General features: G+C 40.4%; 1 protein-coding gene across 1 annotated transcript in view; it reads left to right on the forward strand.

Moving 5' to 3' along the window:
- Positions 1-10,915, forward strand: part of LOC309662241 (aldehyde oxidase 2-like) — a 75,341-nt gene extending 64,426 nt beyond the window's left edge. The window contains 2 exon segments of the mRNA XM_082464714.1: positions 7,276-7,351; positions 9,013-10,915. Of these exon segments, the coding sequence (XP_082320840.1) occupies positions 7,276-7,329 (54 nt within the window). The 3' untranslated portion in view covers positions 7,330-7,351; positions 9,013-10,915.
- Positions 10,916-22,930: the final 12,015 nt, after the last annotated feature.

Here is a 22,930-nt window from a genome sequence, read left to right on the forward strand (position 1 = left end):
TGGCCTGACATTTCTCTCCCTCATACTCAGTAGCTAGTCCTTCACCATGCCCCTAACAATCTTTTCCACCAGTCTATTTCCTCCACTTCTAACCACTACGTCACTCATTCATTAAACAAACATTTGCTGAGTATCTAATAGGTGCCAGGAATTGATCTGGGTGCTGGGAATACAGCAGCGAATGAAACAGAGAGTGATCTCTACCTTCAAGAAGCTTATTTTCTAGAGACTCTAAGTCCAACTACCATCTCTCTAGCCTGGGTCAAAGCAGCCTCCTAACTGGTCTCCTTACACCCACTGCAACGTGGTGTGACAAATATGATCATGTCACTCTAGCATGTACACAGGCGAAAAGGTTCCCATTGATCTTAGGATAAAGATAAACCTGTTTACATCGCCCTGCCAAACCTATAAACCTGCGAAGTCCAGCATGGCCGGCCCCCACCCACTTCTCCAGCCACACGGGGTTCCCTACCTCACCCTGTCTCTCCACATTCGTTACATTTGCTTTCTGTCTGTTCCTCATGTCAAGGACAGAGGCCTCCACCAGCCCTTCCCACTGTGTGGAACCATTTTCTTGCTTTTCCTTATCTGGCTAACCCCCTACTCACCTTTCATATCTTAATCAAATTTCATATCTTCAATCAAATTCATATCTTAATCAAATCAAATTAAATGATACTTTCCTTCTCGCATAGTTTGAGGTACGAAGAGTATAGTGGTGAACTAGACTCAAAGGCGCCTTCTCTCTAGTTGTTTATGGTATAGCAGAGGGGGAAGACAAACAATTACTGTAAATTATAAGCGCTTGCCTAACTGTGGGTTATCCCTGTGTGTCAATAGAACAAACTGTTCTAACTTAACCTTTTCTTACAGTCAAAGGGGTATGAGATGTGGCCCCAGCTTTGATCATTTATCATGCAATTATTCATTCATCTAGCATACTTATTCAGCCCTTTCCATGTACCAGGCACTGCTGGTAACTAAAAAAATAGTGAGATAGTCAATCTCTGCCATATGGAACCTACATTCTGTTGGGGAAACCAGACAGTAAACAAATAAAGAAACACACAATTTCAGGTGGTGATAAATACTGTGAAGCAAAATAGAAGAGTAGGGGGCTAGCTTGTGATAGAGAGATTATTTTAGATTATTAGAGAAGTTTTCTCTGGAGTATTTACATTTGAGCCGAGGCCTGTATGAAGTGGGGGAGCAAGCGTTTACGCTTGCTGGTTATGGTGTGTTCCAGGCAGAGAACAGCTAGTGCAAAGGCCCTGTGGCAGTTTCAATGGATTCAAAGTAGCCTGGGACTAAGTAGTCCTCAAAAATGGCCTTCTTCATAAGTTTCTGATCTTGACTCCCTGGTGGAAAAAAACTTGTAACTGAAAGGCTGCAGTTGTTGTTCTCCGTGGCAGAGAGATAAATGAAGTAGAAATATGTGGTCAAGCAACTTTATCTTCACATCATCAGGGTGAAACCTGGATAGTCCTTATCCAATCAGCAGTTTCCTGGCAACTAGCCCCTATCACAGTGCAGGTCTACTGCTTCAGATCTTTCGAAACTACAGTTCATTCACACAACAGGCCTCCTGAAATTGTTATAGCCTGGCTCTTGACACAGACCAGTTTCTTTAAAGCACCTTGGAGCAAATCTGAGCCTGTATTAGCATTTACATTTGGTCGAACTCCAATGTGGTTTTTTAGTTGAGATATATAATGCTTCACACTGGCATACAATATTGTACTATTGAAAAAAAAATTTTTTTTGAGAAATATAGATACTAACACTATTTGTATTTGGCCTTTGAATACTTTTGTCAAAAGAATTTGTTCTGACAAGTAAGAAGGTGAGACGGTCAGGTCTGTGTACTAGAACATGAGCATTGGAAAATCCCAAACCTCCTCTTATAACAAGCTTCTTATAATCATAAGGTAAATAAAAACCAGCATATAGCTACTTCTTAAACAGAAATCAGGGTCAGACGTTCAGTATTTTTCCTTTGGAATTAAGTAAAATAATGCATGTAAAAATACTGTGTAAATACAAGTCACCATGTAAATATTACAGTTAAGGTCTCCACCTAATACCTATAACTGTTAATGACGTTTTTCAAAATATGCCTCTCCCAAAGGCTTAAAAAGTGTTTTCCACATTAAATCAAGTTGAACTGCTGAGGGCAGAAGAAACAGCCCTTAAGATTTAGCAGCCTCTTTTTCACGGGTAATTGACTTTAAGCATCAAGGAAAAGCAGACATATGTAAGAAGGCTGGAGCATTTTTGTTATAAAAATTTCTGCAGTTTGAATAATCATATCAAAAGTTGTTTGTTTTTTTTTTACCAGTGTGGCTTTGGTAACCTTGATCAGAGTTGTTGATTTTTGCTCTAATCCCTTTCTTAGGTGGTTAACTCTTGGTCGGAACAGTGTTGCTGGTGATAGTTTCTGCTCTGAGCCCAACAGAGCAGCCTGGCTTAAACAGATACCACAAGAAATATCATTTCTATACAAAATTTCCTTTTTGGTGATGGGAGAAAGAAAAATGTATTTACTGGAAAATGTATTTTGTGTAGTCATTTAAAATTCCACAAGAATAAAAATGAAATTTCCTTTAAAGGTATACAGAAAATGCCTAATTAACACTTTCAAATTAGGACCTTCCTTAGAAACAAGGATTTCATTTTTTTAAAAATCTTTAGGATTCAGAGACATGAAGGGTTCCACAACCTTAAAAATTAGAAAAATACTGCTTTGGAGAACTTGTCCTGCCCTGTTATTCTATAACGTTGGCGAGTGTCTTGTTTCTAAAGACATTTACCTTCCCCACTTTGAAAACCTAAAACCTACCAATGGGGAGAGGGCCTGGGGGAGGGGCATTAAGATTAAGAGACACAAACTACTATGTATAAAATAAATAAGCAACAAGAATATATTATACAGTACAGGGAAATATAGCCACTATTTTGTAATAACCTTAAATGGAGTATAATCTATAAAAATATTGAGTCACTATGTTGTACACCTGAAACTAATAGAACATTGTAAATCAATCTATACTTCAATTAAAAAAAAAAACTAAAAAAAAAGGAAAACCCTAAAACAGCCTCCTTCCACCTGCTCTCCTCCCTCTACATCACTAGCACCCGTGTCTCATTTTCCCTCCCTGCCTCTTTTGCATTTCTAGGTACACAGACTCTGAGAGCTGGCAGCATTCAAAGTGCCACCTGTTCAGTGCAGTAAAGGAAGCCCTTCCTGCCAGATGAAAGAGGAAAGGCATGTGAACATTTCCTGTGCTGTGGCCAGCCTGCTTTACCTGCACTGTCCTTGGCTGGTTTGACCCCAAACACTAGTCCCCAACCCCATATCCTATGCATACACAGCCTTGCATTTCTCCGGGCAGGGGGAGATGTCCTGACAGTCCTACAAGCCTGCATTCTTTTTCCTTACGGTTTTGGAACCTACCCCGATAATGTGTAGAAACACACAGTCTCCAGCCTGTTCTGCTGAAAGCTGAGCCACAGACAATTGGCAGGGCCTTAAAGCAGCACAAACATACCTCAGTCACATGGATTCTGTGAGATGGAGCACAGACTCAGGAGGCTCAGAGCGGAGGCTGCCGCAGAGCCTTCCTCAGAACACCGAGCCTGTGGTCCTGCTCCCATGAGATGCACACACACTCAGACGGGTGGGACACACATGCACACACACCTACATACACCTACATGCACACACACTCAGACAGGTGTGCACTCGCCCATTCTTCACCACATCCTCCTCCTACCTCTCACGCTGTCTTGGAAGAGGTTTTGTTGTGAAACTGGTTTCACGTTGAACATGCTTATTCCAGGATGCAATATGTGGTGACAGCTCACACAGTGACCTTTCTTACTACTGAAGGGGATTATCTGATACTGTTAGTGAATGTATATATATATATATATATTTTAATATTTATTTCTTTATTTATTTGTATTTGGTTGTGCTGGGTCTTAGTTGCAGTAGGCGGACTCCTTACTTGTGGCATGCATGTGGGATCTAGTTCCCTGACCAGGAATCGAACCCAGGCCGCCTGCCTTGGGAGCTCGGAGTCTTAACCACTGTGCCACCAGGGAAGTCCCAGCGAATGTGTATTTTTGCATCTAAAAATTCTCCTACCTGGTCTCTGGAAGGTTACTCCTTTAGTCTGGTAAAGCTGGAGGCATCCTGGAATAAACATATTTAATGTGGAACCAGGGAGGGAATAAGTGATGCGGAATGGGAAAAAGGAAAAAGGTAGCCATCTTACCAGGTCAGGGAAAGGAGTTATGACACACTTTTTTAGCTTTGTGATTAAGACATGGCCCTGGAGCCAAAGGGACCTGGGTTGCAATCCCAGCCCTACCTTTGATGATTTATTTAACCTCTCTGATCATTTAGTTTCTTTATAAAATGAGGGGAGACGTTTGTGGAGAGAATAATTCTAGTTTCTTTACAGCATTGTTATAAGGTTTGAATAAGAACCATGAAAAGCATTTAGCAGTTGTCACACATAGTAAATAGTCAATATACATTGATGATGATGATGATTGAGTCAGAAGTCCCCAAGGCTATCTTCAGTTTCGATGTTTCAATGATGGACTCACAGAACTCAGAAAGCTGTTATATTCATGGTGATGGCTTATTACAGTGAAAGGATACAGATTAACATCAGCAAAGGCAAAGGCACATAGGGCAAAGTCCAGGAGAGACCAGGTGAGGCTTCCAGTTGTCTTCTTCCAGTGGAGTCACACAGATAGCACCTACTTTTCCCAGCAACAATGTGGGAGAAGATACACAAAGTATTGCCAGCCAGGGAAGCTCAGCTGAGCCTTGGTGTCCAGGAGTTTTATTAGTGATCAGTCACATAGACAGAGGTCACCTGCATAGCTGACCTTAGTCATTCAGTGTCCAGGCCTTCCAGAGGTCAAGTGATATCACATGGCCCAAGGCCTCAGGTAAACAAAGACACTCCCATAAGGCAGGATATTTTGAGGGCTGAGGTGTTATCTCCCACGAACTGGTCAAGAGCTAACCCTTTCTTAGGAATGTGCAGAGTTGGGACAATGGAGCCTCCTGAATTCATCCTTTACTGCACAATGAGGATGATTAACAATCCTGGATTGATGACACTAGGCCTTGAAACCAGTGAGACTGGGCACAGATGTATCTCAGAAGATTTAACTAAAAGTGGAATCAGTCTTGACAGCCATAGTGATATATTGCCTTAATCATAGCTATCAAGAACCAACCAGGATGAGACTTTCCTAGTGGCGCAGCAGTTAAGAATCCGCCTGCCAATGCAGGGGACACAGGTTCGATCCCTGGTCAAGGAAGATCCCACATGCCGCAGAGCAACTAAGCCCATGCGCCACAACTACTGAGCCTGTGCTCTGAGAGCCTGCGAGCCAGAACTACTGAGCCCGCATGCCACAACTACTGAAGCCTGCGCACCTAGAGCCTGTGCTCCGCAACAAGAGAAGCCACCGCAATGAGAAGCCCACGCACTGCAATGAAGAGTAGCCCCCACTCGCTGCAACTAGAGAGAAATCCCACGCGCAGAAACAAAGACCCAACGCAGCCAAAAATAAATAAATAAGTTTACATACATATATATATATATATATATATATATATATATATATATATATATATATATATTTAAAAAAAAAAAGGAACCAACCAGGGAGAAAGAGGAGGAAGGAGGAAGGGAATGATGGCCCCAAACAAGGGAGAAGTTAAAGGGAACATCAGCCAGGGCCAGTGAAGAGCAGTTTAAGTCCCAGAGCTGGGATCCTTGAGAAAAAAGGAAAGTTGTGTCCTCACTCAAGGAGCTAGGGAGTGGATGAGACCCAAGAAGGCTGGGGTAGCTAGAGAATAAGCATTGATCTGAGTCCCAAAGTAGAAGGGTACCCCAGGAAACCAGGTCTAGTGAGAAGAATAGGAAGCAGGTTTTAGAAGAGACTAAAAATTGCCATCACCTTTAGCAGAAGAGTTGACCTGAATCTACCTCAGATGAGACTGAGGCGCTTTGTCCTGCATCCAGCCCAGCCCAGGTGGAACAGGCTGATTCTCAATAAAGATAGCCAAGTAACTCCCAACGAAGCAGTTAGGTAGAGAATAAGGGAAGTCCCTTTGAGGAGGGCAAACTAGCCCTCCATTTACGTTTCAATACAGATTAAGAGCAAACAGTAAGAATAAAGCTTGTAAAGGTATCCTGGGGGTCGGGCTGTGTTTTTATTTGTGTTTGTTGTCGTCTTTTTGTATTTTTGTGAACTAAATATCAGGAGACAAGCTTTCCGGAATCTTCATAACTTTTCATTATTTATGGGAAGTTTTTTTATGTTTTTAACACCTTTGTAACTAAAAGTCAACTCTGCAAGCAAAAAACGTGACGGCAGCGGAGGCGGGGAATGTACCTCCTGCTTGTTCTGCTTTTCGGCCAAACCTAAGAGGGAGAATTCCCAGCAGAGACAGGAGTTGAGGACCACAAGGAAGATTTGTGTGTACCACACAAATCATTTGGCTAAATGTGTAGACAGGGCTGTTCTCGGATCACTGCAAAGGAGTCTGGGTCTAAAGGCTCCAAGCAACACTCAGCCTAACCACATTCCCCTTCCTGTTCTCCTCCCCCAAACGTTTTCATAGGATTTATAATTCTCTTTGGGATTCACATCTGAGAAGCAGAGAAGATAGGTAACGAATCCAAGTGCGCTCTTTTTTTTTTTTTTTTTTTTTTTTTTTAAACATTTTAAATTTTATTTATTTATTTTTGGCTGTGTTGGGTCTTCGTTTCTGTGCGAGGGCTTTCTCTAGTTGCGGCAAGTGGGGGCCACTCTTCATCGCGGTGCGCGGGCCTCTCACTATCGTGGCCTCTCTTGTTGCGGAGCACAGGTTCCAGACGCGCAGGCTCAGTAATTGTGGCTCACGGGCCTAGTTGCTCCGCGGCATGTGGGATCCTCCCAGACCAGGGCTCGAACCCGTGTCCCCCGCATTAGCAGGCAGACTCTCAACCACTGCGCCACCAGGGAAGCCCCAAGTGCGCTCTTAATTAGCAACATTACAGGTAGCAGAGATGACAACACTGGCCCACTGTCTTTTCAGAGTTGTCACTTGAAAGGAGTGGTACAGTCCCGTTCCCCAGGAAAATCCTGCCGCCTCCCATCAGAAAAATTTTTCAAAACCTACAGATTTGATATCATTTTCCTGGTGAAATATTGCAATCGTATTACAATATTAAGTATTTAATTTGCTTTCTTTCTTAGATCCCAAGAAACGATCCTAAGACATTTAAACCCTGGTCTATCCCTATAGCATAACACTGCAGTCATTTCCTAAAAGGTAAGATCAATAAGCTGAAAGATTATTACTCAAAATGACAAGATCAGCTAGTCCAGTGGCTTTCAAGCTGTGCTCTGTGGAATCTTAGGATTGCACAAGTGTGTAAATCAAGTTTCCTTTTCAAACCTTATCCAACATTTCAATCCTTCAGCACTAAATGTGAATGGCTTTGGATGCTGACAAAGGAAAGTCAGGGTGTTTTACCCAACATTCAGTTTTTCTTTTTATTTTAAAATAAAATTTTAAATGGAAATGCTGTGGATTAAGATATTTTAAAGATCCTACTCCCTGATTCTTTCGAGAGTCACTTACAACTTGAGTGCAAAACATCAAATTAAAATCTATTGATTACTGCACTTGTAATTAACCAGTGCTATTTGGAAGAGTTGTCTATTTGTATTCACTGAGTTCAACTGCTACGATTTTGTACTGCTGCTTAGCACAAAATACAAAGCACTGAGGACTTTGGAGAGTGGCCACCAAAACTACCTGGGAAATATATGCTGATAAAAAGGAACAAGTATTTTCCTTGTTAGAAAATTAAACTTCTGCTTTTCTGCACACTTAATGGGCAACATTAGAAAAACTGAAAGCAAAAGAGAACAACATTATAGATTCAAAGAAAACAAAGTTTTTTCATCAAACGCTAATTTTCCAATTAAATGTCTAAAACAACCCACAAGTTGTGGGCTAACATATGTATGTTTAATTCCATTGTGCTTTGTCAGATGAGAACTTGCATTGATAGTTTTGCTAAATCAGACTAAATAAATGAGACTTTTGTTTCTCCTCTCACAATACCAACCACAAAAATCAAAATAGGCAACGTTTAAAATTTTGTTTTAAATTATTATAAAATAGTAATTTAACAACATACACCCAGGTATGGATGTGATGGCGAGTCCACTCTAATTCCTACATAAAGCAAGGTATATAAAGTGCATAGTATTATGCCTGACACTAGTACTCAATAAAGGACAGCTACACACACACACACACACACACACACACACACTCAGATGTGCTAAATGCCATATTTTAACAAATCGGAGACCACTAATGAATGAACAGGTTGTTGAGTTTTTGTCAGACTTTAAAATAAAGACCATCCTCAGATTGCAAGACAAATATAAAAAAAAAAAAATGAAATGAAACAAATCCCCCCAAAAAAAACCTCTTGCCACTTTACCACTTACAACTATTTCTATGTGTCAGAATTTTCTCCGTGCTGTGCAATTAAAACAAAATGCAAATAGAAATTGCATTCTGAGTCTTTAACTGTCATCCTTTACCTGCAATTTCCAATTTTTGCACTCTTCAAAGTAGCATAACTTTCTTACGTATTTGCTTTATAAGCTAGTGTTAAACATTGCCCTTATTAAATTTATTCCACACTAAAATCATATATGTTTGTTGTTCCCCATAACATTTTAAACCTCTGCTAAAAAAGTGTAAAAACCTCTGATCTCATTTTATATGATCTCTCTGATTCTTATTTTATAAATGAAGACATGGAAGGCAAGGGAGAATAAGTAACTACCTAAATGTACTTATTCAAATCTGTAAAGCTTGCAATCCATTTTTTCAACTATTTATTGTTCTCACACACAAAAGTTTAGAGATTTGTACACTTTTATAATTATCTTTTCCTTTTTTCCAAGGTGTTTCAGTTTTTCACAAGTGAAAAGATGGCTTGTTAATCCTAACTGGACTCCAAACTGATATTTTTACATTGTGGAGAGGAAAGAAAATGACACAAAATCCAGAAACATTATTCAGGTCTGATTATATTAACAAGATGAATCGTTATCTACAAATTTACAAATTACTTACTTAGACTTTCTAGCCTAGAGGCCACCAGACAAATACTGTGATAGTCAGAGCAAGGAATGTAATGCTGATTTATTTCTGAAGATATCATGTAAATATTGCTGTGAAAGCAAAATTTTCCTTTGTGTATTCATCCAATCTAACTGAACTAGGAATACAGGTTACAATCCTAGAATGAAAGATACTTCTCAGCGGATGAACATGTGATTACTTTTCCCAGGGCTGTGTTTGATTCAGTGGCCACAAGTAAGGACATGACAACAGTTCTAAAGGTTTTGTATTGTTTTGTTTTTACTGTGGAGTAGCTATGGGTCTGTGCATTGCATCTGACAGCAAAGGAGTATTTTCCTCATGTAGGTCAGCTATTCAACTGGTTAACATTCTTTTGGAATTTGGAGGGGAAAAGCAATGTAAAAACGTTTTCATAACATTATCACAAAACATTTTATTTTTTAAAATTTGTTTATGAAAAACATACAATCTGGTATCAGTTTCAGAAATACATAATTGCTCATTTTCCCACATACTGAAGTGGGTAACATGGAGCAAAAGAATTCTAAATTGTAATCACCTTTGTGTTGTAGTTAAAACATGCAGCATTGGGACTTCCCTGGTGGCGCAGTGGTTAAGAATCTGCCTGCCAATGCAGGGGACACGGGTTCGAGCCCTGGTCCAGGAAGATCCCACGTGCCGCGGAGCAACTAAGCCCGTGCGCCACAGCTACTGAGCTTGTGCTCTAGAGCCCATGAGCCACAACTACTGAAGCCCGCGTGCTACAACTACTGAAGCCCACGTGCCACAACTACTGAAGCCTGCTCTCCTAGAGCTCATGCTCCGCAACAAGAGAAGCCTCCGCAGTGAGAAGCATGTGCACTGCAACCAAGAGTAGGCCCGCTCGCTGCAACTAGAGAAAGCCTGCGTGCAGCAACAAAGATCCAATGCAGCCAAAAAAATTTTTTTAAATAAATAAAAAACTTTAAAAAATACTTATCATTAAAAAACAACAAACATGCAGGATCCATCCAATTCTACTAATCTGCATTTTAGAGACCTTCAGAGAAGTAGAAACCAGCATATGAATTAGGCCTTATTTGACCAGAAAGTGAGAGGGGAAAATGACACCCTGTCAGCCAGAATCCACACTATCGGGCTCACCAAGCCTCATCTGCAGTGACTCCCGGAATGAATGCACAGAGGAGGTGAGGCTGAGCTGGGAGCACTGGGTGACTGGGGGGGAAGGCAAAGACTGGGCACGTAGTCAGTCTGGAGGAGGCTGAGGGCTGCTGAAGGCCATGAGTATGTCTGACTGAAGTGACCGGGACACAGCCGTCCACAGGCTGACTGGAGGCCTCACCGGGCCACAGGAGTCCAAGGGAGGAAGTGGGGCAGGAGCACAAAGAGAAAGGAGACAGAAGCAGGAGGGTCACGGGCAGGACAAAAAATTACACAAGATTTTTGCACACAAGAGCCGAAGAGCTGGGGAACTGAGTGGGAGTAGCCAGGGTAAAAGAAGTTGAAAGTAATAAAGAAAAAATGTTTTGGCTCTTTAAAAAAAATCCTTAACTGCGTAATCTAATATGAATGTGAGAAATTTGTGTGTTTTATCGTTTGTATCATTTTAAATGATGATGAATATAATTTTTATTTTAATTTGGTGCATTAGGGCTAAGGATGGTTACTGGGTGTTGATTTTCCGTTTGCCACGGTTAAGAACTATAAAGCACTAAGAACAGAGGGGTCTGAATAAAAATTATTCATGTGAGTTGATGCACTAAGATCAGGATGGCATGGATATGAATAAAATACTTTTTCAAAAAGACATATTTGAAGCCACATACTAAAAACCACTTCTTTGGGCTCTATAAGCCTTGTTAAAGAATAAAACTTACTAAATTTTTAAAATAAATAATACATTCACACACTTAAAAAAATATGAAAAGTTACACAGTGTAAAGACTCTCATACCACCATCCCATCCAGCCAATTCTTACACAAGTGCAGAGTATAACCACTTTTATTAGCTACTTTTTACTTTTTTCTTTCCTTCAGGAATAGCTGGTCCCAGAATGCCCAGTCACTGTTGTCAAGATTAGAGCTACTCCCGACTGACCCCACAGATGGATGGGACACAAAGGCCAAATGTCAGCATGTCAGGGGGAGTCTAAGGCAGCAGGACAAGCACGTGGTTCCTGCCTTTTACACCTGCTGGACCCACTGAGCGAGATGCTGTTCCCCCTTTCTCTGTCTAGACAATTCCACCCCCTTTTCCATGTCAGCAGTACCTTGGTGCCCATAATAGTGAGAAATTGTAACCCTTGACACTCATCTGGGCTCTATGTTCTTCCCCCTTGGGTCTTGGGTGCACAGGAGGCATTTGTACACTTGCCTTTGGAGCCTGGCTTCTCTGGGTGGGTTTTCTCTCACGTAAAGGAAAAACAATCCGCTCTGAGTTCCACCCTGGAACAGTAAAAACACTTGATCATCTCATATAACTGGGTAGACAAGTAGCAAAAAGGTAGGCTTTCTGACTTTCAAGATACCAAAAAGAAGTAAAACAATAGGCAGAAATAACTGGCGACAGAAAATAAAGGCATCTCTCAGCCTCCCTACACAACACTGAATGAGTCAATGTTAAGAAACCACAGATTGCAAAACGAGAGCGTTCTTTCCTTGGCACAGACATGGCAGCAGGAGACGCCCCCATGCTCCCTTAACTTCACTCTGGCTTACGTCACCAGCTGTCTAGCTGCTCTTGCTGCAAACCGTTCTGCACAGAGCTGCCAGGATAATCTTTCTCAACATCTGTAACCACCCACCCTTCCCTGGCTAAATGAGTAGCATCCAACAGGACAGTTTCTTCTTCCAAAAAGGATGGTGCTAACATTGGCATGGTGGTCATCTGTCATTTTATCTGACTGGGGTCTTTTCCTTTGAGAAGTTACCTGTCCTCCACTCCATGTGTTCCAGGAGGGCTGTGGGAAAGGCACAGAATAAGCCGGATCAGAGTTTCTCTGATGAGAGTCAGACTCTCGAGTGAGGTACACAAGGTTAAAAGGCCCCTGGCGCAGATTGCCTGGATGGCCGGGCCAGGCCTGGAGACCACATGAGCTCTGCAGCTGAGATCCTTGGAGGTGCCCCTGTTCCTACACATCTGAAGCCTGGCTTCTTCAGCTCAGCACTCAGTTCTGTGAGCTACAGAGTATCTTTCCAATTGTACTACTCTCCTTAAAAAAAAAAAACAAGGAATTCCCTGGTGATCCAGTGATTAGGACTCGGCGCTTTCCCTGATCGGGTTCAATCCCTGATCAGGGAACTAAGATCCCACAAGTTGCACGGCGCAGCCAAAAAAAAAAAGTATTACTTTCCTAGGGTTGTTGTAGCAAATGACCACAAACTGAATGGCTTAACTATTTATTTCCTCACAGTTCTGGAAGCTAGAAGTCTGAAATCAAGGTGTTGGCAAGGCCATGGGTTCTAGGGAAGAATCCCTCCTTGCCTCTTCTGGAGGCTCCTGGTCTTCCTTGGCTTGTAGCTGCATCACTCCAATCTCTTCCTCCATCATCATATGGCCTTCTTCCCTGTGTGTCTGTGTCCAACTCTCTCTCTCTTTCTCTCTTATTAAAACAGCAATCATTGGATTTGGGACAACCCTAATCCAGTATGACCTCTAATCTTAACTAATTACATTTGCAAAGACCCTATTTCCAAACAAAGTCACATTCTGAGGTTCCAGGTAGACATGAATTTGGGGTGTGACACTAATCAGCCCACCATGCCAATAAGTCTTCTTGCTGAGGCTAACAGGTACAGTTTGGGGTGGATGTGACCTTTCCTCCTTTATGCCCTATTGTACCTGGTTCTTCTTTCTCTCCCACCAACTATTTGTCTACACGTGTATCCTCCCTTTCTAGACAATGGGTCCACTGTGGTGGCAGGGACTGTATTTTACTCATCCTTTACCACAGGGTCTATCTCAAACTGATACTTAACACATGTTTGACTAAGGAAGAGCAAACAAATATGCTCTATTCAAACAGAAAGTTTCGATAGTTGTGAAACCTATACTGTGTAACTCAGGTATTCATGAGCCAGGAGATCTAAGGAAGGTAAAAATAAAGAAACTAGTTCTTTAACAGAGAAATCAGGCTACATTGTTATTGAATTTTAATCTGTTGGAGTCACTATTTATGTTACTTGCACATGTTAAAAATTTTTCCAAAACTTGGAAATAAGGGGAAAAAATACTGTGGGAGGTTTCAAGGTCATACTCCAGAACTAATAAACCCATTAATGAGTAATTTGATGCTCTAGGGATGCCCTGTCCAATATGGTCGCCGTAAGCCACATGTGGCTTATTTAGATTTTAATTTTAATTAATTAAATAAAAAAATCAGTTCCCTAGTTACCCTAACCACCTTTCAAGTACTCAATAGCCATGAGTGGCTGGTGGGTACAATATTGAACAGCATAGAGGAGACCATATTCGTCATCCCAGAAAGTTATATTGGACAGTACTGCTCTAGGGAAATGGAACTTTATGTATCTACTATTTACTAGGGTTCATCCTCTGAAAAGATATGTCTTGAGGTAGGCAGTCTCTAGAAGCTGGAAAAGGCAAGGAAATGGGTTCGCCCCTAGACTCTCCAGAAGGAACACAGCATTGCTGACACTTTGATTTTAGCCCAGTGTGACCCATTTTGGACATATGACCTCCAAAACTGTAAGATAATAAATCTGTATTATTTTAAGCCACCAGGTGTATGGTGATTTGTTACAGCAGCAATAGCAAACTAATACAGGTGTTAACTTGTAGAACATTGACAAACAGCAAATGATTTCTGTATAGTGGAAAAGATAACCCCAAAGGTTTCAGGAGTTTTTTTGTCCTGTAGGACATTCACCAGTTTTGTTTTGATTTTTGGTTTGGTTTTTTGGTTTTTGGTTTGTTTTTTGTTTTGTTTTTGTTTGTTTGTTGTTTTTGTTTTGTTTTGTTTTGGTCTGTGTAATCTTATTCTGGCATTCTTTTCTTCCGTATCAGTTTCTCATATCTTCCTCTAAACTTGTGTTTTCATCTTGGCTCCCTCATTGACTATATCTTTGACCTTGCTCACTGTACATTATATGAGTCATGGTTTAATATTTTTAAAGTTAGACACTGATACATGGCTAGCAAGGAAAAACAAACAGACGCAGGACTCTGAGATTTTTCTGTATGTCAGAAGAGGCTACACAATTTATATAGTGATGAAATTGATGAACACAGTTCATTTACAATTTAAATGAATAAATTTCATATCCTACAACAAATATAATTTATTGACTAAACGTAACCAGTAGACAATTACATTCCAGGGAGAAGATGTAAGGAACTTTGTCTTAACTTTGAACAAGCCCAATGTAATTAACATTAAATGTATAACTAAGGAGGAACTTCTTCCTTTTTTAGCAAAATATTACAAGAGCAGAGCCTGTACCAATACCAGCAAGACCTTTTTCCACTTGCTCAGTATCTTAGTTCCTCGTGGTCAAGAAATTGCTGGCATATAAATGTTCTCCAAGGCTTATCCAAATCAGTATATTGAAAATGCAAAGTACTTGATTTTTTCCTCCTCAGGCCTGTCAACACCATTGTGACAATAGTTTATTTATATTTTTAACCAAAGACTAGATGAATCAAAGTTTAGGGGCTTAATATTTCAACATCCTATTCTCAAGTTGCTCACAATGTATAAACATTGAGGAGACACGATGTACATACAAACAAAACAACAGCAACAACAAAACCCGTCCCCTCTCCTGCCCTGAGGCTCTTCTCCCCACTCCCTTAAGCACCTGGAAGAAGCAAGGGTGAACATATCAGAACTATGTAAAGAGCTTTTTCAAAATTCCCCTATCTGGCTGCCCACCCCTACCCTATCCTGATACACCACCCCAAAGTGGTATTGCCAGAATCTAGGTAGCTTAAAAATCTACAGAGAAGCAATTATACAAAACACATTGTAAGAGGTATATATCGCCCTAGTTAAAATAGAATACTATGGGGGTCTCACCTCCTAGCCCACCACACCTCCCTTCCCCCAGAGTGATCTTTCTAAAATGTTAACGGTCTGCTTGTGGCTTACTTTGATAATCTCCAGTGGTCTCCACAGTTGACCAGATTGTCACAAACTGATCTAAAGCAATTGGGCAATTGACAAATACAACAATCGACAGATTCTTTTAATAAATATTGGCTGACTCCACCAGTTAAGGGTTAGGTCAAACGTCTCACATGGCAGGTTCACTTTGAGTGGGCACAACACTCTGATGGCAGAATCATCTAACCTTCCAGTTGGACAAGTGACAGCAGCCTCTGGGAAGAAGGCACTCAGAACCAATAGGGCCCCCAGCACTGCCTGCTGGATCCCTCCACCTTCTTCAGATAAGGGTCACAGGGCCAGGTTATCTTTCTAGACAACCATGTTATCTTATTTCTATCATCCCCTATGCCAGTTAACAAAACCTTAAGATGGAGTTTTAGAAAATTATTTGAAATTTTTTTTAATATAAATTTATTTATTTATTTAAATTTATTTTTTATTTTTGGCTGCATTGGATCTTCGTTGCTGTGCACGGGCTTTCTCTAGTTGCAGTAAGCGGGGGCTACTCTTCATTGCGGTGCATGGGCTTCTCACCGCGGTGGCCTCTCTTGTAGCGGAGCACGAGCTCTAGGCACGTGGGCTTCATTAGTTGTGGCTCGGGGTTCTAGAGCGCAGGCTCAGTAGTTGTGGCGCACGGGCTTAGTTGCTCCATGGCATGTGGGATCTTCCCGGACAAGGGCTCGAACCCGTGTCTCCTGCATTGGCAGGCGGATTCTTAACCACTGTGCCACCAAGGAAGCCCTGAAATGTTTAGGGAACCAGTTTTGAAGCGCAAATTCATGATTTGGATTCTTCAAATGCAAATTTACTACACAAGTTGACTATATCTAGGGTATAGATAAAAGTTAATTTATGTTTAAATACATCATATAGTTTATACTAAATTTCTAAAGTATTTTAAAGTAAATTACTACACAGAAAATGGAACACAGATTAAGACCAAACTCTTTAGCATAGCCTCCTAGGTCCTTCTCAATCCCCACCTCATCTCTGTCACCCTTCATCCTACATACACAGACACAGATACACGCACACTCTACACTAGACACACCAAGCTGCTTCCTGCTCTTAGAATCTGGCAGCTATCATCACATTTCAGGCTTTTCCACGTGCTGCTTCTTGGCTCTATTTCTCCATCAAACCAACCTCTTCTCTTCCTTCAAGACCCACCTCAAATATCTCCTACTCAGGATTCTTTGGGAATCCCTTCCTTCCCAACAGTGGATTTGGTCACTCCCTCCTCCACATTCTAATGGCATCCAGTACAAACCTCTACATCTGCACATTCACAATGGTATTGTGCTTGTCCTTACTATGTCCCTCACTGGACAACGCAAATCATAAGTACCATGATTTACTGTCTTCAGCTCTCCATTACAGCACACCAGACATACAATTGGTATTTACTGGATATTTATTGAATCAGGAAATAAAAATGGAGGGCTTAGAACATTTTGTTGTTACCTCTTTTCTGCCTAGAAAAAGCAGAGAGCTTCCTAATGTGTTCTCAGCGAATGCATTTCTCAAAGACAAATCTGTTGCTTGTTTTTGTTTTGTTTTTTTTTCTTTCTAGGCAACTGATTCTCAAAATGTCATAAAACACCAAAGTTCCTTTTTTTTCACTTTAATGTGAATTTTTAAAATTGAAGTATAGTTGATTTGACAATATTACCTTAGTTTCAGGTGTACAACATAGTGATTTGATATTTTTATAGGTTATACTCTACTTTTTTTCTAATTATCTGTCCATAGCACTTTTTAAAAATTTTTTATTTTATTTATTTATTTTTGGCTGCATCAGGTCTTAGTTGCAGCACACAGGATCTTCACTGCAGCATGCGGGATCTTTTGCTGCGGCATGGGGGCTCTTCATTGAAGCACGCAGGCTTCTCTCTAGTTGTGGCGCGAAGGCTCAGTAGTTGTGGTGTGCGGGCTTAGTTGCCCTGCGGCTTGTGGGATCTTAGTTCCCCGACCAGGGATTGAATCTGCGTCCCCTGCATTGGAAGGCAGATTCTTAACCACTGGACCACCAGTGAAGTCCCAGGTTATATTCTATTTAAAGTTATCATAAAGGGACTTCCCTGGTGGCGCAGTGGTTGGGGGTCTGCCTGCCAATGCAGGGGACACGGGTTTGAGCCCTAGTCTGGGAAGAGCCCACATGCTGCAGAGCGGCTAGGTCCGTGCGCCACAACTGCTGAGCCTGCACTCTAGAGCCCACGAGCCACAGCTACTGAGCCCACGTGCCACAACTACTGAAGCCCACATGCCTAGAGCCCGTGCTCTGCAACAAGAGAGGCCACTGCAGTGAGGAGCCCGCACATTGCGGCGAGGGGTGGCCCCCACTCGCCACAACTAGAGAAAGACCTCACGCAGCAATGAAGACCCAAAGCAGCCAAAATAAATACATAAATAAAATAAATTTATTAAAAAAATGTTATCATAAAATAATGGCCATATTTCCCTGTACTGTACAATATATCCTTGTTGCTTATTTATTTTATACATATTTAGTTTGTATCTTCTAGCCCCCTACCCCTATCCCGCCCCTCCCCACCACTTCACTCTCCCAACTGGTAACCACTGCTTTGCTCTCTACATCTGTGAGTTTGTTTCTGTTTTGTTATATTCATTTATTTGTTTTCTTTTTAGATTCTACATATGAGTGATAACATACAGTATTTGTCTTTCTCTGTCTGCCTTATTTCACTAAGCATAATACCCTCTAGTTTCAACCATGTTGTTGCAAATGGCAGAATTTCATTCTTTTTTATGGCTGAGTAATATTCCATGTGTGTGTGTGTGTGTGTGTGTGTGTGTGTGTGTATATATATATATATATATATATATATATATATATATATATACACATACATATATATCTATATCTCACATCTTCTTTATCCATTCACCTATTGATGGATACTTAGGTTGCTTCCATACCTTGGTGATTGTAAATAATGCTGCAGTGAACATTGGGGTGCATTTGTCTTTCTGAATTAGAAAACACCAAAGTTCTTAATGTTATTTAACCTTTTTACTTGGCTTCTGAAAATTCTTCATGGCATTTTTGTATTTTAAAATGTGAACTGAATGCTAAGAAATAGGTATAGAGAACTGATGGAAAATTTCACTTTAACATTTCCTATAACAAGTCACCTAGTGCTAAGAATCTCTGTTGTGTGTAAGCCTTATTGTATAATGTTCCCTGAGGCTACAGCTCCTGCAACTGGTCAGGTTCTGAAAAAGGAAGCTATGTTTTAAAAGAAAACTACTTTTATACCAGAACGACCTGGGAAATCCTCCAAGACAGTTTTAATACTGCATTTTAAGAGTAGAACCTGAAATGCATCTTAAGAAAAAAGGTTCTACTTTTTTCTCACCAGCTAAATTGATATTAAATTTACTTAACAGTAGTCCATGGCCTTCTTTCGGAAGAATAACAATCATTGTCAGCTTACTTTGAAAGTAAAGCAGTCCTTCTTACTCAGAAAGTTTCTGTGGAAAGTTATAAAATGCATGTGAGGGATTTCCCTGGTGGTCCAGTGGGTAAGACTCCAAGCTCCCAATACAGGGGGCCTGGGTTCGATCCCTGGTCCGGGAACTAGATCCCGCCAAAACTAAAAGATCCTGCGTGCCACAGCTAAGACCCGGCACAGCCTAAATAAATAAATAAATAAATCGATAAATATTTTAAAAATAAATAAAAAATAAAATTAAATGCATGTGAAAATATTTTGTAAACTTTAACATCCTCTATAAATGTAAGGTCTACTATGACCAGTGTATTAATATTAATAGTAGTAGAACACACCAATTAGTAGCAGTAGTAGTAGTGACTACTACTAGTAAGAGTAGTAGTACACTGCTGCTGCTGCTACTACTACTACTTTGAATAATAATAATAATAATAGTAAAGCAGTTCTATTTAGTTTAGTTGCCTTTTTATTTTTGGTAAATAACTTTACATCACACAGAGGCCTCCATAAAGTAAAATTTGGTTTATAAAAAGACATCAAAGAAAGACGGCCATGTAAATACGTCAAGCAACAGTTCAACATACATTTGAGATAATTTTCTAACACAGAAACATTTAAATCTGGGTTATCAGTAAGATTTCTTGTTCTTTAGGAACAAGGAAAAGATTTCCTTTGCATTTTAATATACCAAAGGATATGAATTAATAAGCAATAAACAGTCCTTCCTAAATATTCCTATAGCTAACAATTATACCATATGCTATCACAGTTAACTTTGTTAGGTTCTTTTTTGTTTTATTAATAAATACCTTGAATGTTATATAACTTAGAATGTAGATATTGTGGTCATCCATAATATTACTTACTTAGCAAGTCACCTCAAACTACTTTCTGAATAAACAGTTTACAAGAACAAAGAGTTTCCACCTTAACCTAACATCAGTCCTATGTGGAGAGATTGAATGCCAGGTTTCTTGAATCCCTAAGCCTCAAAAATCTAAATAATAGAGTGTGTTTGCTGATCCTGAATAAACCCATTTTCGCTGGAGAAATACCTGCCAGTCTGTTTGTTTTAGGTCAATATTTTGGTAACCCGTATGGGGGCCAGAGAAGATCCTCGATGGCTCTGGGGCAGATGAGCCAACAGGTGCAGTAACCACAATTAAGCCCAGTGAGCTCACTGCTTTTCTTGCTGACCCTGAAGTTTGAAGGTATGTCTTTCTCTTGGACTCAGGCTTCCAGCCTCTTTGCACTAGAAGCTCTCCAGGACTTATTCAGGATCTATTTTAAGGTTTTGTCCTTTCTGGTTAAGGCCTTGTTCTGTATGTGAGTACTCATTTGGCACTTTATTCTGAGTCTGAGATCAGACTGTTTCAACTGAAGCTGGCTGAGAAGCCTTTGGCCCATTACTACTGCAACAGGAGCTGTTTCACTGAAACTGTGTCAATTCAGCTGTCTGCCTATTCCATTGGAATAGGGGCTGTTCTATGGGAACTGGCTGAGAAGTCTTCAGCCTGGCTCCTCAGGGATCAAGCTGTTTCCTTAGAACTGACGGGTATTAGGCCTGAAGGCTGTTTGAGCTATAAGTTGTTTGAGATATTTGACTGTTTAAGCTATTTGAATTGAGTTGTTTGAGCTGTAAGTTGTTGAAAAATATTCTTTTAGAAATGGAAAGATATCCCATGCTCTTGGATTGGAAGAATTAATAGTGTTTAAATGGTCATACAACCCAAAGCAATCTACAGATTTAATGCAATCCCTATCAAATTATCCATGACATTTCTCACAGAACTAGAACAAATAATCCCAAAATGTATATGGAATCATAAAAGACCCAGAATTGCCAAAGCAATCCTGAGGAAAAAGAACAAAGCAGGAGGCATAACCCTCCCAGACTTCAGACAATACTACAAAGCTTCAGTAATCAAAACAGCATGATATTGGCACAAAAACAGACGTATGGATCAATGGAACAGAATAGAGAGCCCAGAAATAAACCCACACACCTGAAGTCAATTAATCTTCGACAAAGGAGGCAAGAATATACAATGGGGAAAAGACAGTCTCTTCAGCAAGTGGTATTGGGAAAGTTGGACAGCCACATGTAAATCAATGAAGTTAGAACACACCCTCAACACCATACACAAAAATAAACTCAAAATGGCTTAAAGACTTAAATATAAGACATGACACCATAAAACTCCTAGAAGTAGGCAAAACATTCTCTGACATAAATCGTACCAATTTTTTCTTAGGTCAGTCTCCCAAGGCAATAGAAATAAAAGCAAAACTAAACAAATGGGGAGTTCCCTGGTGACCTAGTGGTTAGGATTCCAGGCTTTCACTGCCATGGCCTGGGTTCAATCCCTGGGCAGGGAACTGAGATCCCACAGCCATGCAGTGCAGCCAAAAAAAACCCAAAACTTACAAACTTTTGCACAGCAAAGGAAACTATAAACAAAATGAAAAGACAACCTATGGAATAGGAGAAAATATTTGCAAATGATGCAACTGACAAGGGCTTAACTTCCGAAATATACAAACTGTTCATATAACTCAACAACAACAACAACAACAAAAAACAACCCAATCAAAAAATGGGCAGAAGATCTAAATAGACATTACTCCAAAGAAGACATACAGATGGCCAATAGGCACATGAAAAGATGCTCAACTTTGCTAATTATTAGAGAAATGCAAATTGAAACTATAATGAAGTACCACCTCACACTGGTCAGAATGGCCATCATTAAAAAGTCTACAAATAACAAATGCTGGAGAGGGTATGGGAAATGCTGTTGGTAGGAATGTAAGTTGGTGCAGCCACTATAGAAAACAGTATAGATGTTCATCAAAAAACTAAAAATAGGGGCTTTTCTGGTGGCGCAGTGGTTGAGAATCTGCCTACTAATGCAGGGGACACGGGTTCGAGCCCTGGTCTGGGAAGATCCCACATGCCACGGAGCAACTGGGCCCGTGAGCCACAACTACTGAGCCTGCGCGTCTGGAGCCTGTGCCCCGCAACGGGAGGGGCCGTGATAGTGAAAGGCCTGCGCACCGCGATGAAGAGTGGCCCCCACACCACAATGAAGAGTGGCCCCTGCTCGCCGCAACTAGAGAAAGCCCTCACACGAAACGAAGACCCAACACAGCCAAGAATAAATAAATAAATAAATAAATAAATAAATAAAGTAGCTATTAAAAAAAAAAAAACTAAAAATAGAGTTGCCATATGATCCAGCAATCCCATTTCTGGGCATATATCCAGACAAAACCATAATCAAAAAGATACATACACCCCAGTGTTCATAGTAGCACTATTTACAATAGCCAAGGCATGGACACAACCTAAATGTCCATCAATAGATGAATGGATAAAGAAGATGTGGTACATATAGACAATGGAATACTACTCAGCCATAAAAAAGAATGAAATAATGCCATTTGCAGCAACATGGATGGATGTAGAGATTATCATACTAAGTGAAATAAGTCAGAAGGAGAAAGACAAATACCATACATCACTTATATGTGGAATCTAAAATATGACACAAATGAACTTATCTATGAAACAGAAACAGACTCACAGACATAGAGAACAGACTTGTGATTGCCAAAGGGTAGGGGGATGAAGGAGGGATGGAGTGGGAATTTGGGGTTAGCAGATGCAAACTATTATATATAGAATGGATAAACAACAAGGTCCTACTGTATATATAGCACAGGGAACTATATACAATATCCTGTGATAAACCATAATGGAAAAGAATATAAAAAAGAATATATGTGTATGTATAACTGAATCACTTTGCTGTACAGCAGAAATTAGCACAACATTGTAAATCAACTATACTTCAATAAATATATATATATTATTAAATATAATAAATTTTTTAAAAAATTATTATTTTACTCTGGAGAAAAACCTCTGAGAAATGATACCCCAGTTATCAAATATTTTGAGGATGCCGCACCCTACAGAGGGACTCCGGCTGATTTCATGTTTAAAACCCATTGTCCTTCCTCATGCACATTTCTGACCAAATGGACTGACTTGACCAAAGGCAATTTAAAATAATGGTAATTCCCTGGCAGTCCAGTGGTTAGGACTCTGCGCTCTCACTGCCAGGGCC

This window comes from Balaenoptera physalus (assembly GCF_965194825.1).
Source record: "Balaenoptera physalus genome assembly, chromosome: 6".
Classification (NCBI taxonomy): Eukaryota; Metazoa; Chordata; class Mammalia; order Artiodactyla; family Balaenopteridae; genus Balaenoptera; species Balaenoptera physalus.